The 19,569-nt window shown below is 30.4% G+C and overlaps 1 protein-coding gene across 1 annotated transcript in view; it reads right to left on the reverse strand.

The window, feature by feature from the left end:
• bon (tripartite motif-containing protein bonus) overlaps window positions 1-19,569 on the reverse strand; it is a 127,308-nt gene that overhangs the window by 38,142 nt on the left and 69,597 nt on the right. Inside the window, exon 10 of the mRNA XM_067285159.1 lies at window positions 15,460-15,531. Coding sequence (XP_067141260.1) covers window positions 15,460-15,531 — 72 coding nt within the window. The remainder of the gene's footprint in view (window positions 1-15,459; window positions 15,532-19,569) is intronic.

A 19,569-nucleotide genomic window follows, 5' to 3' on the forward strand; every position in this document is an offset into this window, starting at 1 on the left:
GCCTCTCTACTCCTGCTATCTGTACTGTACTTGCAGTGTTTGAGTCTTCCTTGTTAATAGTTGTTTCTCTATCTTCCAGGATATTAAAAAAATAGAGGTATTTCATCAGTATTCCCAATGACTCCCAATTCATACTTGAGCTTTTTCCTAAGCATTATATCAGGTTTCTGACACTTGAGAAATGTTTCTAGAAGTCCATTAATGTCTTCTCCAAATGATAGAACATGTCAAGCCATAAATAACCTCACCCAACCTTAGTTTACCTTACATTCATTGAGAGAGATTATGCATCTCTCTGCTATCTTGAGTGCCTTAAACTGAAGAATTTCAGTTGATAACACTACAAATCCATTCACACTTGTTTTACTTGTAGAGATCATTTTCCACGAGATACTTGACTTTATTTTCCCAGAATTGCTTGTCATTTTTGAAGTTTTCTCAAGGGTGTTTGTTTCTTAAATCCATCATCCTTGCTGCTCTTTTGTCATTTTCTTCCTTATACTGCACTTCTAACTTGAGTTGAATTCAAGCAAGCTATATGACAGAATTTATACTCACACAAAAAAGAAATGAACAATAAATGGCTTTCCATCCCTAACAAGTTTTGGACACCCAAAGATATGTTCTTCAAAAGCAGTTAGAACTGGTCCAAAGCAAAGGATTTTGGGACAATAAGATTTTCATTACATACATTTCTCAATATTTCAATCTAATCTTGTTGCAATTACAGTAGAATTAAAGTGAAGAAAACTGACACTAAAAAAATTTTCATAGAGTCCAACATCCCAAAAAACACGAATTAAATATCTTTTGGAATATTAGCTCCCATTATCAGATTCTACTATTATATAGATTAGAACTGAATTTTCAGGCACAAATTTTTGTTTTTATTTTTTTAAAAAACAAAAAACAGCTCTAGAAAATGCTTTAATTTGTAAATAAAAATGGTCTGTTAGCTCCCCAAAAATTTTTTGTGTCAGTGCTCTTCAGTAGATGAAGGCTTAAACAATTAATTTTTCTAAGGTTTCTTTCTTAAAATTAGGGTGCATATGTAGCTTATACGTATGTAAATATGATAGTCTTCCAGAGTATAACCATATACATAATTGAAAGTATTTTGAATAAATATTTATTAAAATTTTAAAAAGTTAAGTTCATCTAAATCAAAGATTTAACCTAACAATAATGATTGACTTGAACAAAACATATCCTCCTTCAGAGCTGGTTTTATTAATTTAAATAGAATGATAACTTTGTTAACTTCAATTTTTTTAAAATTAAAATAACCCTTTATTCAAAAACTTCAATACATTTGTTAATTTAGCCTTTTCAGCTAACTTTAAAAATTTACTTTATCATAAACTGATGTGTACAACATAAATGAATCCATTTAACAAAAAAAAAAGCATAAAAGGAAAAAAAAAACTAAAAATATTCATTTCTGTATTAATACACTATAGCAGATTAAGAATAAAATTATAAATAAAACAGTCAAATCTTACATTTAAAATGAATTAAGAAACTAAAAAAAAATGAATTAAATACAGAGACACTATAACAAAATTTTTTGTAAAATATATATTTTCTAAATAAAATTTTGGACCTTTTCCACAAAAACTGAGATAAATATACAATAGGTATGTGTAAGAACAGCCAAACTAATAAACTACAGAAGACAAGGGTAAGGAATGGGCAGGCAATTACTTATTGTGACATCATCACACTTCCAGGCTGTAATTTTTAATCATATTTTAATTTAAAAAATCATGGAAGTTAGTATATATGGAGATGATAAAAGTGGATATATGGCAGTGGATAAAAGCACATGGGTCATTGAGCAAAGCAACTGTTATTGTTAGAAGATAAAAGCAATCTATCTAATCTCCCACACTCTGGCTATCTCCACACAACTGTGACACCTGCAATAGTAGGATATGTGAACACTTATTTGGGATGAGTGATGAAGCAAAACCAGAGAACTTACTGTTCAACTTGACATCACTGTCAATAGTGTCAACACAATTGTCCACAATTTAGAGAGTTTTCAAAGGTTTGTACCCATTGGGACTCTCAAAACCTAACAGATGATCATAAATGGCAAAGAAGGATCATTTGTGCTGAGTTGCTTGCTGAGTAAAATGATGATGGCAGTTTTCTTATCAACCATTATCACAGGAGATAAAACATAGATTCATCACTTTGAGCCTGAGACAAAAAGAGGTAATCCATGGAGTGCTATCACACACACAACTTCTCAGAAGAAAAAGTTCAAGACTACTCTCAGCTGATGAGGTCATGGTTACAGTCTTCTGGGATACTGAAGAGGATCTTAGCAATATACTACTCCTTCATGGTAAAACAATCAACTCAGAAGCCTATGTTAAGACTCTTGGGAAGTTGAAGATACAATTCTAGTATGTTTGTTGCCACAAGGATTAAAACAAAATTCTCCTTTTCCATGATAATGCAATGCCACACAAAAGTCAATGCACCTGAGAGGTGATCACAAAACTTGGGCGGACTGTCCTTCATCACCCACCGTACAGCCCAGATCTTGCACCTTCACACTCATCTCTTCGCTCTTCTGAAAGATGCAATCCATGGGGAAGAAATATGGGAATCAGGAAGTAATTGATAAAGCTAGAAGTTGGCTAAGATACAGACCAGTAGAGTAGTACAGAGAAAGCATACAGACTCTCACATCTAGGTGGTATAAGGTCATAGACTTTAATGGAGATTATGTAGAAAAATAAGTTTTTGTACTCAAGGAATTTGGGAACAAAGTGATTTATTGAAAACTAGAATAAAACTAACCTGCTTTGAAAGAAAAATCAACAACCCTCATGTTCCAATTCCAAGAATGTTCCAAAACTTGAACTTTTCATTTTTGGTGAATTGTGAGATTTTAGAGGTTTAATTATATATTTAATGCTTATAATCAAAATAATGAAGAACTTTGACAAGAATATAAAATTCTTTCTTATAGTATAGTACATGACAGAATTTTACAATATCTGTCATGTACTATACTATAGGCATAGCCTTACAGCATTTATTTATATATGTATTTACAATACAACATTTGTGTATTACATATTACTTTCATTTTATGTAAGATTAAAAGTGAATATTAAAAGTAACTAACATCTGTTGGCATATTATAAATTTGTGATAAATTCAATATAATTTTATCAGATTATGCTTTCTGCATCAAAAATGAAGTATTAAAATTAAACATAAAGGAAAAGTTTTTCTTTTCACTTATTCTATAAGTGCTGACTATATTTTATTAGATTATAGAAATGAAAAATTAATTATTATTGCATCTGGCAATTTAAAGATATGCAGAGATTACAGATTAAATGCTTTTAGCATTAAAAATATTCTGCATGCTTTATTATTATCCTGCTTTAAAAAATTAATAAACATGTTTGATTAATGTTCGGATTAATGATAAACTAAATTATTTCAATATTTCATAAAGCAAAATCAAATATTACTACATGTAATGGACCTTACATTAACATATCTCAAAAATATTACATTTAAGAGTAAAAATACAGATCATTATGCAATAGTAATAAATCATAAATTTGTATAATTGTGTATCTATATAATTTATCTTTCTTTTCAACTGATAGAAAAAAATGAAAAATAACATATTATATTTTAAAAATATATTAATTGAGAGAAAAGAGCATTTTTTTATTTATTATCTACAATACATAGTTACCCAAATACTTTTACAGTAATAATTGAATCATATCTTAAATTTTCCAATTTAAGTTTTTAAAAATTAATTTCAAATTTAACTATTTGAATTTAATATAAAGATTAAAGTCAAATTATAGTACAGTGGTGCCTCATATAACATACTTAATCCGTTCCAGGTGCACGTCTGTTATATGAAACACATTTTCCCACGGAAATACATGTTAAAACATCTAATTCGTTCCGCAGCATAAAATAACCGTACTGTATCATAAAAAGAATGAACATATGGAGCAGTCACCAATTATGCCGGAAAGTCCGTTGTTTGAGTCATGTAACGGCCAAACAGAAAGTCCGTTGTTCGCAGTGTCCGTTATTCGAGGCATACGTTACACAAGGCACCACTGTACAGTGATTTTTTAAAAAAATGTCCCATCTGTAATTGTTACTATGGGGATACTATAGATTACCACCTATGGAATTTCGGGACTTTGAGTATATATCTGAACTGCGGGGACCGAGATGAGTTCAACGATACCCTACTTTTGGACCGGAGACAAAAAATAAGAAAGTTATCATACTTTTTTAATGCTTTCATGCATATAGTTGCTAGTGCTGCCATCTTGCAGTAAAGTCTGCAAACAAATTAAAAGCACTCCGAAAGGCAAGAAATTGCATGAACAGTCGAATGCCACTTCCAGTTTTTTCTTTTGTTCAAGAACTACCGTGAATCAATAACTAGTGATGTTAAACAATCGGCGGCCTGCCGGCGGCTTCCCTCCCGGGAGGAGTCTGTTGGGAGCACAAACAGTCGAACGCCAGTTCCTTTTTTTCCTTTTGTTCAAGCATCGCGACTTCCGATTGTGATAGCGTGGTCAGCTTGTAGTACTAGCCGACTGCGAGCGATAGAGAGACTGAGAAGCCGTAGCCCCCGAGGTCGACAAGTGTGAGGGTGTGCAAAAACGACTTAACTCAAACTGTAGACGATCGATGTGCTCGTGGATCAACATCTGCCTTTGCTGAAGGTATATATGGCCGACTTGCCAGACTGCCTGTTAAACATGCGATAGGCTTAGTGGAGAGAGCGACGCAACTCCCGATCATTGTGCAATTGCCGAAAAAAGTATGATAACTATCTTATTTTTTGCCTCCGGCCCAAAAGTAGAGTACCATTGAACTCGTCTGTCCTCTGAGTTCAAATATATATGCAAAGTCCTGAAATTCCATAGGTGGCAATCTATAGTACATCCATTACGACAAAAGATATTTATTGGAAGATGTGAGTTTGTATTGAAATAGCATTTTACAGAATCAAGTGTGGAAAACATCATCTCCCATGTGGTGTCTGTTATAAGTGATGAATTTCTGGAGGAAATTTTGGCGACTTCCAGGTAAATAGCTTTCAGTTCTTTCAAAGAACGGATTTATGCTCATATACACATGCCTTGAGGTGTTCCCACAAAAAATAATTGCACATAGGTAACCTCGATTATGTTCTCACATATCTATTTAAGTTCGGGAAGAACTTGAGTAACACTTAATCGACACCTGTTGGTGAAACAGTTTCTCCAGTTTGTCATACCCAATTTAGGAGATGGTTACCTTACAGTTCCAAAGTGGTAGGAGGGACTTTAAGATAAAAGTTTGGAGATTGATAATCGCAAAATCAACGTTCTCCTTAACGTCAGGATTTCCCGATACCAGGTTATCTGTTTTAGGATGCAGATAACCACGCGTGAGTAATTGACTTGTGAAATGACATGAGCGATTAACAAATTATTCCAAGCCCAATTCTAACTAAAACAAAGATTATATTTATTGAGACTTAGACTAGATTAATTACAAGATATACATAGTAAAATAAACAAATGAATTCCAATAAAATATGATAAAGGCATGGAAATTAACTAATTATGAACAAACTAAAATTGATCTATTAGCGCTATATTTAACCCTAAATGCGCGGAGAGAGAGTTTACAACCATCTATCAATTATAATACCTGAAGGGTTTCTTCTTCTTTAGTAATATAGTATGACGAATTTAGATCAATCGTATCTTCTATTACAGTGATTCTCAAAGTGGGGGTCGTGAAAAATATTTGGGAGGGGGTCGCTGAAAAATTGATGCCAGATCAATTTTTTCAAATATTTTATAAATTTACTATGGATTCATGTTTAGAAATAATAGAAATAAAAAATATATAAAATAATTTTAACTTAAATAAATTGCACATATAAATAATAAAAATAATATAAATATTTAAATACGAGCCTAACCCCCTCCCTCCGGGATGTTTTTTGACACATACTTATTCTTCGGGGGTCCTTTGAAATTTTTAAGTGCAGAAGGGGGTCGCGGTCCAAAAAGTTTGAGAAACACTGTTCAGTTATGGATAAATTTTCCGACGATCAACCTAACTATATATGGCTCACTGCTATCTACACATAAGAATGGCTTCTACCCTTCCATGGCCTGCCTTCTTCTAGTTTGTATGGCTGGTTCAGGTTCTGATTATACCTCTGATGAACTGCCCTTAGTTACAGTATGGCGTATTCTGGACTTCGTATGACTGTGCTGATAATTTCTTGTATCTTGTATGGCTTCACCTCTCTTAGGAACTGTGCAATTTGGGTGGGAAAACCATCTCTTTTTATAGAGACAAGCAGCCCACAGCCACCTAATGATTCATCTCAACTCTGTTGATGGCAGGAAGTCTACTTCCGTAGATTTCGATAGAACTTTCATTTTTACAACTTAAAATATTATAGATTTTCTTCAATGTCTTAATTCTTATTGAAATAATTTTTATCGCATAACATTCCACATTGAACATTACTTAAAGTCGTATCTTTCTTAGATTCTAACATTAGGGATTTTAACCTATACAGATGAATCAAAAGTTTCGATGTATCTTGACGTCATCGACCAGGAAGTTTTTTCAACAGAAACCTCTTTTGAATCATTGCCAAAATTTATAAAACGTTATTTTATAATCCAACTTTAAATTATAAATTTAAATAATTTCACAAAACGATTGATCTCGATCTCACAGATAGGTCAGCAAACGAGGAGGCCAACGAATGTCACCGAACCTGGAATGAGGCAACCAGGACGACCAATTGATGTTATTCATCACCTGAATAACATCAATTGATGCTCTAGCCATGTGGGCCATTGTACCGTCCTGTTTAAACCACATACAGCTGATGGAAATATGTTTCCATCGTACGCAAGGATGCAGAATCTGATGGGAAACTTATTCCCATCAGATGTGCATAACTGAGCGATCTCCTTTGCATAGGACTGAGGAAACAGTCGTATGCAAACACACAGTGATCTATCATCCATGGCTCCATGCCTTCAACTGAAAAGACAATGCTAAGACCTCACTACTTTCACGCTACCTGCCACGCTACACATCTGTCACTCCACCTGATAGCGAGTTCTAGTCATTTCAAAAACATCGTTCTTTCTGCCCCACCCTATATAATAAATTTGGCAAAAACTAATGTTTATTTTAAAATACTGGCAATTTCTAATATTAACACTTTAAAATATTTCTGCAAAATAATAATAAAAATCTGCTATAATTTAAGAAACTGGATTTATATTTCTACAAAGCTATTTGATTTAAAATTCAAATACTTTAACATGCAAGATACTAATCCAGTTATCAATTTGTTAATATAGTGTTTGATATTTATTTTGCTAATGAAACTTCAGTTTTACCAGTCTATAATTGCTTTAGATATTCTAAATGCACAAACTCTTCAATACTAAATAAATAAATGTTTTTTGCATTATACACTCTTTAAGCTGGGTTACGTTTAAATCAGTAACAATTAGATATAAAGCAATAAATACTTTTCCAAAAAGTGAGAAATCAAGTTGTCTGAGACCTACAAATAAATTATAATAGCAAAATCTAATTCTAGATGATGATATTATTTAACAGAAATAAAACAACAAGAATAGCTGAAATAGATATTATATACACTTTCATATATACTAACAAACAATTGACAGAATAGTTCAATAGTAATGATAACAAAATATAAATTTATAAATTAGTAAGGCATTTTGCACATTTTTCCAAAGTTCACAGCTTCATTCAATATTAGAATTCCATCTTTAAATCCACTAACAAATACGTTCTGAACAAATACAATGTTCCTTGGAATATGATTTGTACTAATGTTTGAAGCAGAATTAAGAAAGTAAATCAAACTAATTTTATTTGTAATTTAAATTTGATTTCTTTTTACCCAATTAAGAAATTTTGTTTCACTTTACAGTATTTCAGTTTTTATCATCTTTAAATTTGCTTTCTTGAGAGCAAATGAAGAGATTTATTAAATTAATGATATTGGGCATATTTTATAATACTAACAACATAAGGACAGCAAAGTCCTCTGCTTTCATTGGAGTAGAAGCACACCGGTTACAGGCAGTGAAGTTGGTTTAACATAAGGATATCTAAATAATTTGTATTGTTAATTTTTTCTATGAATAATGTTAGAGAATTATAAAGTTTTTCTTTCCACATGTTTAGTAGTACTAAATTGATATAAAATGAATTCAAAAAATAGAGGCTAATTTTCATATATACATGATATATAATGTCTCCATATATGTTCTATTGAGTTGATTTAAATGGCAATGAAATTATCTTTGGAGGAAGAAAGATTGCCACATAGATTAAGATATTCCAATCATAGTGGATTTGCAAGAAATAAATAGAAAATTTGAACTGTGACCAACCCTTGAGTGTGACTAATTATTGAGTTTACAATAAATTCATCAAAACTGACTCAATTGATAATGATTACAAAGTAAACACTAGTTGATATAAACAGACAAATTTCTTCTAAACACTGCAGTTGCACAAGACATGTTCTTACATAGCCCTAGTAATCAACCACATGATACAACACAGAATGTGGTATTCCATAGGCAATTGTGTGAAAAATCTAAGTATTTAAGAATGCATTTGTAGATTTATGGATGTTGTTTAGTGCAGACAAAACTGCTTGAGTTGATGCTTGTGGCATTTCCCTATAAAGTTTTACCTAACATTCACACTTTAGTAGTCTTATGAAACAAAGCAACTAATTTTCCATGTAAGTGAACAAATGAACAAACAATTGTTTTTTCTGAGATTCACACTAAAGAATCCTCAAATTGTGCATAAGCATGAACAAAACAGCCCGAAGGTGAATATCTGGTAAACAGTCACTGCACTAATGCAGTAGAGCCATAGTTTTTAAAATTCTGCAAACAACAGTTGTAACTTCTTGCACATTATGGAAAACTTTGCAGAGGACAGCCTGCTACTAGAAATCTGGCATACTGAATACTTCCTGTTGGATGGTGCTTCATCCACTATGCTGTGAGTGTTTGTACATAGCTTAACTGGAAATTCAGATGGAGATGAATTGGATGATTAAGAATCTAACATGGCCTCCAGACCACAAGACACAATCTCTGGTTATGGGGATGGAAAAAAAACATGTTTGTAAAGTCAATCAATGAGAACTGGATTGATACTGGAAAATTTATTTTTAAATTTGAATGTTCTGTTCTATATTCTATTGCTTAAATCTGAAGATGTTTTAAACAATGAAAGCATTTGTTTGCAGTAAAGTTCTTTTTCTTTAGCTAGATATTGGTGTTAGTGCCTCTATTTTACTTAAACATATTTATGCTACAAAATCATGTAACATGCAAGATCTCTGTCAAAGTTGCAAATGTGATTGCAGCAATATCCAGAGAAATGTGCCTCAGAGCTCTTGAGACTACCTGAAGAAGATTCCAAGAACATATTGACAATGGTGATAAACAAGTGGAAACTTCTTGTTAATATGATATATATTGTGTTATCAATTCTATTTTATAAACAACTTACTTTCTTAATAATATTACTTTTTATTAATACAAAGTCCTTCAAAAAATGTTACTGTGCTATTTCTAATAATGTTCCTTGAGTATATTATACTTTTAATTACATTGCAGTAATATACTTTATTACAATAAGCAATTAAATGTATGTTTAGATCTCTCATTTTTCTTCAATGAAATAAATAATTTAATACAATATTATATTTATAAATATTAGGGTTTCTCAAACAGGATCCTGGTTGTTTTTTAACCCAGGAAATTCTTTTCATCCTGGGAAATCCTGCAAGTTTCTTAACTTTTCACTTTTTTCTTATTTTAAGGTTGAGGAAATTTTGCCAATAGAAAGTATAATTAACTCATAAACTGTCAGAATAGGTTTGTATTTATTAGTTTTAAACATATTTATTAGCTTTTTAAATTTTTGCTTGTTATGGCATGTCACAAATGGTCAATAATCAATACGTGGCTTTATTTGTGGCAGGACTCTCAAAATTCTTTACTTGTCAGAACCTGTAATATCTAGAATAATTGTGCTTATGCTATCTTAAATTTTAACCATGCCCAGTAGCTTCAATAACTGCGTAACACCAGGTGTGCAAATTGGGCAAGGTTACAAACGAGTACAAAGTCTGCAAGTATAAAGTTTTTCTTCATAAACCTGATTATTAAAGACAAACAGCTGAATTATTGGGTTATGATGTTTCTATTAAAGCAGTCAAGATAGACAAATCAAGAATACTAGAGAGCAAAAGTACTACAATCTCGAAAATGAACTAGAAATCTTCCAGGCTACATGTGAAAAACACGTAACATCTGTCTTCTCTTAAATACATTAAACATGATTCCAATCACATCAATTGAATTGGAAAGGGGATTCTCGGTAGCAAGGCTTTTCATTACTAAAATAAGAATTAGATTGAGTGATCGGAGTATTGACCATTTTTGCTTTTTTAAAATCCTTTTATAAAAATTTACAATAATACTTTGTATTATGTTTTATTTAAATCACGAAAATTACCTTTTAAGTTCATTTTTTTTTAAATTTTCAACTCTGTTCAAAGCATTTTTATTGTTGTTGTTGTATGTAGTTTCCAGCTAACTTTAATATATTTTTTCTATTTGTGAAAATTTCTATGTAATTCAAAGGTAATTTTTAATATATATCTTACATAGCATTATTAATATGATTTTGGAGATTGCAGAACGTATTAAATTACTTCAAAAAATGAAAAATAATGATATTTTGTACATCTTAAAAATAATTAATTCTATCCCGGGATTTCCTGGAATCCCTGGCAATAGTTCACTTTTATCCCAGAATCCCGGGACAAGCAAAGAACTGGGAAATGAGAAACCCTAATAAATATCTTAAAACAGTATTCATTATCTTTAAACAAAAATTAACCAATAAAATTAAATAATCTACTGTAATTAGTTGAATTTTTTCCACTTTTACTGTTGTTTTGAACTAAAAATGTAAAATGTCTTCAATTCTGAGACCATCAAAAATGATATAATGCATTATGCACAAACCATGTAATGAATTATGCATCAATAACAGTGTTTTTGGCTATACTGCTCAGTGATCATATTAATTTACATGAGCTTTGTTGGTAACAAGCATTTCATTTAAATTTCCTTTTTTAACATTTAAAATGCCTTTTAATATTGTATTATGGCATTACTTTAAAGAAAAATTGTATTTGCAGAAAAGCATGAAAATAAAGTTGCTAAACATGATCTATTTCAAGACATTTTTATTATTTTTTTCTAACTTCCTGTTATTTAACTTTAATAAAAAGTGAACATTTAAAACTTTTACTCCATAAAAAGAAACCTTAAAATTCAATTTTAAATTCATGATGAGGATAAATCAAAAATATAGTAACTCACTAAAAAATTAATAAAATACACATATGCTTGTACATAATAAGATAATAAAAATACAATACTAACATAACGTAAGATCCCAGATGCCCAGTTCTGAACCAGATGCTCTATAATTTGTTTCTCTCAATTTATCATCATATTGGTTATCTGGTTACTTGAGTGTATTTTTTAAAATGAAAATCTAATAATAATTAGAGTGGTAATGACAGTCATTTTGCACATTATTAAAAAATATTTATTAGAAATACTTTATATGATAGATTATTAAAAATTAATATTATATTTACTTTATTTTAATATTAAAATATTAAAAAAAGTAAATTTATTAGAAAAGTATTCAAATATTCAATAAATAATTATAATATAAACCTTAATTTTGTATTCATTCTTAGTCAAGTAACTTTCTTTTTTGAAAATCATTACATTTGGAAGGATGAGATAGCAGAACATTAACAATATATCATCATAAATTCAGTTCTTATTCCCAGTGGTCACCTTTTTAACATCTTTAGGCCTTTTAAATTTCTTAGTGAATTAATTTTTGAGATATTTAATAATTAATAAAAACTATTGATATACAATATATATAATTTAAAATCTTCTTTTCACTAAAATATGATATTTCATTTTATAATTTGAAGATATATGTCAAATTAATATTTTAATAATTTTAGATATTTTCATATTTATTAAATTAAACATACGCTACAATATTTTAAACATATGGTATATTGCATAAAAGAATATTATCTTTTTATATTTATAAAAATAACATATATAACATTACTTTTAAAATCTACCCTCCTTCAATAATTATTAGGAATGCAGCGATTTTATTAATTAAATGATAATTAACTATCTTTAATTAAACTATTACTAAATATGTCATTGTTTTTGTGACAAAATGTAATTAATATATTTGCTTTTGTATTTTATTATTGAATATATGTTTAGTTAATTATTATTTAGCTAAAATTTACATTAAATTTTTATACAGTATACAATCTTTATAAAATGAGATTATGAGCATGCTATAAATTTATTATTATTTGAAAATAATAAATATTCAATCACTAGTTTATAAATTGCAACTAAGAATACTGCATTTTTTAATAAATTTATTCTGCCAGAACTGAATTCAATACAAACCATTATCTAACAGTTCATACAAAGTTATATTCTGTATTCATTATTGATAAAATGAAAAAATAAAGATGGCAAAAAATTAAAATATCCTAATAAGAGATTTTTTGCAACATTAATAAATTATATAAATGAAAATGGAATTGCATTATGTTAAATTTGCAAACAAAATGTAACTTATATTTAAATAATTAAACAAATGATTGTCATGTATTCAGACATGTTTTACCATCCAGTTTTTAATAAGTGTAGTCTTTAAAATTAAGCAGTCCAATACAGTCAAAACCTTGGTTTTTGAACAACTGATTTTTCAAAGAAATTGATTTGTGGACAGAATTTTGAACTCATAATTACATGGTTGCCAAACAAGCTACTCAGCAAGAACCAACCACAGATTAGAGAGAGACAGATGGTCAATTCCCTATGTTAAAGAAAATCAATGGCCTGACCAATCAATGATAGGGTCACTGATTCAGAAGTTAGTGGTGCCAAGATTGCCTTGTATTATTATAGGTCATGACACAAATCATCAATGATGTTGCTATTTATATATTTATATTAGATTTCAATGCACATGTAGGAAAGATACTAATTCCATTTTTTGGTATGTGCTGCAGTTGAATGTAAATTGAATTAATTAATAAAAACTGTGTTAATTGACACTCACATAATATAAATGGCATTGAAGAATTTGTTTTTAATGTGCTTAAGTCAAATTAAATAATAAAAATTTACTATTAAATATAATTTTTTTTAAATATTATTTCTCATTAGTACACAATTGGCATTCAGCATTATATTTAACAGTATTAATTAAATGCAAAAACTTTTAATGAATGTCTTTTATTAGAAGGTAATAAATACAGCTATATACATAAATACACAGATTTACAGTCGAGTCCGATAAGTCGTCATAGGTATAACTTGACATCGTCGATTAAGTAGTTAGTTTTCTGTGGTCTCAGCCGACTTACATAGGCATTAATGTTAAACGGTGTCAAGTAAATCAGAGTTTTTTAACTCATCACCACTGGATAAATTGACATACTTTTGCTGTCCCACACACATTTAGATGTCCGATAAGTCGACTCCCTTCCTGAAAAAAATGAGTTTACACCACACATTGCAGTGTGAACTCATTTTTTCAGGAGGGGAGTCGACTTATTTATCAGTATATACATATTAATAAAAATGCCTTAACATTTTATGTATTTTTATATATAAAATAATAACAGATAAACAAAAAGAAAATATACAATCTATATCAACGTCACAGCAGAATCTGATTTTGCAACGTCTCACGTCATGCGTTATCTGAACCACGTGTTTCACATTTCTGTTAGAAATGAGTGTCCGAAAGCTAACAACGCTTAGGCTGAAAGAAAAATACAAACTTGTGTCTGAATTTGAACGTAAGAAAACTTCGCAAGCCAAATTTGCAAAACAAAAAAAATCTTTCAAGAACAACATTAGTGGGAATTCCGAAGAAAAAAGAGGAAATTAAGAAACTTTTTCTTGGATTTTCATCACAGCTGTCTCAAAAATGCCAGAGAAAGTCACCATACAAATATGTCAAAGATGCTCTGGTACATTGGTTAAAGCAAATTCATTCCTTGAATCTTCCTGTTAGGACTGATACTGAAACAAAAGGTGATGAAAATTGCTGGGGTACTTGGAGTAGAAACCAACTTTAGTGTCAGTGAAGGATGGTCAGAGAGGTACATTGCACTACTGTATTTTCCTACCTAATTGTAGTTTTGTGCTTTTTTCCAACTTCACTTTAGTTGTCATATCAGATTAATCCATTTTGTATTGTCTTACAGGAAAATTTGTTTTGGTTTGAGAACAACTTTTAGGAATGAATTATGTTCAAAAACCAAGGTTTAACTGTAGTTGAAATTATATTCTTTACTTAAATGCAAAATAGATAACTCCTGTATTATTTGCCATATTGATTATTATTTTATTTTTAAAACTGTAATTTTTTACAATAATATAGTTGATTTAATAAAATTATATTATTATGTTTTATGTTTTTCTTTCTCACATTCAATTATTAGTTTCCTGCTTGTTTTTTTAATTGTTCATTTAAAAACAATACAGTAAATTAATTACTGAACAATCACAAAGTCTTGTTTTCAGACATTATAATTTTTGATTTTTGAAGGTCCATTTAAATTAATATGAAATCAAAAGATTAAATTATGTTTTTAAATTAGTTTATTTTCTTATAAATTCATTATGAATTAGGTTTATAATGAAAACGTTTGACAAATTTATACTACTAAGAAATTAATATATTACACTTAAAAATCAATACCATTGGTTATGACATAACAGATTTTTAATTTAATAATTTTCATAATTTAATAACATCAATCATCATCATATTTTATCAAAAATTACAAAAATATATTTGAACTATTAAACAGAATATTAAACTTAAAATAAACATCTATATTAGTATTTGTCAATTATCAATGCATTCCTAGTAATTATCAAGATTTTGTTTTATTTCAACATAACTCATGATAGTTATTGAAGCAAAATTTTCAATAATTATACTACATTATCAACTAAGGTAAATATATAAAAGCTTAATATAAAGAAAAGTTTTCTTTTTAAAAAAGCATTCAATCAAGTAAAATGAATTTTCTTTCAAATTTAAAAAACTTTTTTGAGAAACTTTTGTCTGTCATATATATTTTTTTTAAATAAAACATCACTCCAGCAACTATCAAAACCATCTTTATGATTTATTTAATTGATACTGCATTTAGATGTATAATAATATAACATATAATAACCAACTTACCTGAACATTTGTTGAACTGCTTGCTTCGGTTGTATTTGATATTACTGTTAATACTTCAACAGGTACTTCAATCTGTAAAATGAAAATTTATTTCTTTCATGCTCAAATTTACAGTCAAATCTATCAGTAATTTATAATTATTACAGCCATTATTTAGCCTGATGTCATACAGCAGTTGTAGCTTTATTGTAATGTATCGAGTTTCATAAAGATGTTTATCACTTAACTTGCTAGTTCAGTTGACCTAGTTCCTTACCTATATGCTGACTGATTTAAGTGATTTTACAGGATTTTCTACTGAAAATAAAAAACGATTGACTAAAGCTAGGTAAAAAGAAAAAACAGTTTCTGATATTGGGAACATTCATCTGTACTCAATTTTGATGTGTGTGGGCTTTATTTTTATGTATTATGCTTTAATGTTATTTGGACATGTTTTAGAGATAAAGATAAAATGAAAAAAATTAAAAACTGCAATATAGCTTTAAAATTTGCATTTTTATATATGAAATATATAGTACATAGATGAATTTATTCATGATAATGATGTACTGTATGAATATTATTAGTTTTTTCTGACTTTTTCTGACTGTTTTTCGTAATTAAGTCGGTTCGGCAAATGTACATAAGATAGCATTAGCACTATCAGAAATGTAGGAATTCGACTTTCGTATTGATAAGTTCTACAAAGTATATAAATTATGTAATATCATATAAACTATACAAGTTTAAAATAATAATGAAATTATGTGGCTTATTTGTATTTTTTCAATCTCAGTTAGGCCTAAATCGCGATATTTTTGTCAGATAAATCAATATAATCGGCACTATATTTGGTGAATTTTTATTAATGAATTTAAACAATTATTAGTTAGTACATTAATGCACCATATCTAACTAAACTTAACTCATATATAAAAAATAAAACGACTCAATATTCGCTTGCAAAATATGGCGACGAAACTCCAAATCAGACGATGATCATGATTGTACAAAATCGCTTATATTTCAAATTTCTGAATAAATAGTGCCCAATATTTATTAACAGATACACTAAAATACACAAAGAAATCATATTTTGATTGCTGAAAACATAATGTTACATTTTAAAGTTAGAAATAATTTGATATGTAGAAGACGTAATATTATGTTTCTCATTTTTACCAAAGTCTTTGTGAAACGTAATATTACGTTTCTAGCAGAGTAAGTGTTATATTTGTATTTATATGCCTTGCCAGATATGTGATGGCTGGCTGAATGTGACTCCAGTCAGCACCATGATAACTGACGATGGTTATATCATAATGTTAAATACACTGGAAGAAGAAATTGTGGACCGGAGACCTAGGTAGCATAATTGGCAACACATCTGCACGGCAAGTGGCAGTTGCGAGTTTGAGTCTTGCTCTGGGTCTATTCTTTTCTTCCAGTTTAATTTAAATATATTTAATTAAATTATAATTATTAAATATAATACGAGATGGTGCCTATGTCACCAAGATCAACTTTATCAGTAATTTATAATTATTATAGCCGTTATTTCGCCTGATGTCATATGGTAGTTGTAGCTTTATTATAATTTACAAAATTAAGTTAAATTTAGAAATTATTTAATAATATGACATAATTTAGTTTCAGATTAGTTAACCAGCTTCAGTTAAACTTCCAAACTTCATTTGATGACTTTGCTAATTCCAGTATCAGCAGAGCAAATTACAAATTAAAACATTAAAAAAAATGAGTAAAATTTGCTTGAAAAACAATAATCTAAAAACTCTGTAAAATAAAGATTTTTAAAAGCTAGCAATATTTTGACAATTTTAAAATTTTGAAACAATAGTGATACTACACTGAAGTAAAGTAAACAAACATACCACTGAGCCTGTTACTGGTGTGCATCTTCTAATAAACAGACCGTTACAAACATTTTCGAACTCTCAGGTTCTTCTTCAAGTAACTAATAACTCCTGAATGAATGCAATTCAAATTAAATTCAATTGGAACGCCACTCAGAACTCTATCGCGTGGATATCGATAACGTCATTCGGGCATGCGCCCCTTTAACAGATGCACACCAGTAACAGGCTCAGTGGTATGTTTGTTTACTTTACTCTGGTGTAGTATCACTGTTGTTTGATTAATTAGCAATACCGGCTAATAGATACAATCAAACGCTCATAAGCCTAACTAAGACAAGAGCCAGATGACTTTCTGATGAGATGCAAAAAAGAAAAAGTGCTACCTATGTCATTCTTCCAAATTAGACTCCAACCGGGTAATGAACCATTACTTGCTAAAGTGCAGAGTATGTGCTTAAATAGGGCCATCTGCACAATGAGGAAACACATACACACCAATATTGCAGAACTAATCAGGATTGAGAATGCACTTTTTGATAAGAGCTCCCTACACCTTAACCCAAGAGAATGCTCGGCTTGTTGCCATACAAGAAAGACTAACGAACACCTTAAAGAAGCGCTACCAACAGAAACTCCGATGGATCATAAGGATGCAGACAGCAACCCCCAATAAGCTGCAACAACCCCCATTCCTGTACCTTGTTTGGGATGACTTAATCTTACCAACATATGCAGTCAAAGTCTTGAGTTTAGGACCTAAGTTTTCACCCCCTCCAACCATGGAAAACTTAAACTCTATCCCTGAATTGGAATCTCTACTGGTGAAATTACCTGATATTGATAAAGAATACTACAGATGGAAGACCACTCACACGCTTAAAAAATCCACCCAGTCACAAGATATGAAACACTTGAGATCCAATTTGGAGTGCACAAGAATATGGATGCACCACAACAAAGTCATAATGGTCAGAGCTGACAAGACCAAGTCTATCATCCTCGTGAAATGCGATACGTACAACAGAGTATTAGAGAAGCATATAAATCGCATCCAATGTACCATCGCAAGCAACAATGCTATTGACAGATTACAGGAGAGAGTTAAACGCTTTGCCAGTACGAAGCTCACCAAACACCTTGAGTTAAAGAATATCATGATCGAATCTCCAGATACTCCTAGGATGTTCACCTTCGTGAAAATCCATAAACCTGGACAACAGCCACGACCAGTTATAGATAAAGCCAGGGCACCGACCATTAAACTGGAGAAGCTCACACACAGACTACTTTCGCCCCACTTGAAAGGATACCCATACGCTCTGACCAACCCAGTAGACCTTGTATCCGTCCTCAAGGAAATATCAGCGCCTCCTGCATTCATAACAGTTTTAGACTTTAAGTCACTGTACCAGTCTATTAGACTCCCACCAGCATTTTGCGCACCATCAGAGATGTACTTTTCAACAGCATTAACAATAGCACTATGCACCAACATATACTAGAATTGGCACATCAACTATGTTATAATTCCTTGTTCCAATTCAACAGTGTTACATACGCCCAAGGGAGAGGTGTCCCGATGGGCAGCCCCACCACAGGAGATCTGTGAGAGATCATGGTCAAGCAGTTAGAATCTAGGAGCATCCTGTAGCATTTACCCAACATCGCACTATATAAAAGGTACATTGACAATATTCTCATCCCGTGGAGGGTAAAGCCAAACGTATCAGCATTTGTTGATTCATTCAATGATAACCCATATGGCTTGACCCTAGAGATAGACCAGGCTCATGCTTCCGAGCAGGGCTGGATTATCGAATAGGCAAAGTAGACAAATGTCTAGGGCCCGTAATTCGGAGGGGCCCTGCTTCAGTGCAGAAGATTTCTCTGTTTCAAAACAAGTTAAAATTATTTAAGAAATTCAATAGGACACAAAAGGCTGTATTTAAGAATTCCTACTAAGCTCCTAAAACAGTGGTTTCCAACCTTTTTGTACCTGCGCCCCCCTTAAAAAAAATTGTTGCACCCCCTTAATTTTTCTAACAATCTAATTTCATAAATACTCAACTGATATTATAATTTATTTAATGGGCTACAAAATAATATACAATATTATGTAAAAATATACATAAAAAAATAATTATTTATTATAAGAAATAATTTTAAATGTACTAAAAATAATGTACTATTATAACAGTTATGAAATTTACCTCAATATTAATTTAGAAGTTACCAAAGCGAAGTGTTTCAT

This window comes from Centruroides vittatus, unplaced genomic scaffold (assembly GCF_030686945.1).
Source record: "Centruroides vittatus isolate TY-2023 unplaced genomic scaffold, ASM3068694v2 contig_1218, whole genome shotgun sequence".
In the NCBI taxonomy this organism is placed as follows: domain Eukaryota; kingdom Metazoa; phylum Arthropoda; class Arachnida; order Scorpiones; family Buthidae; genus Centruroides; species Centruroides vittatus.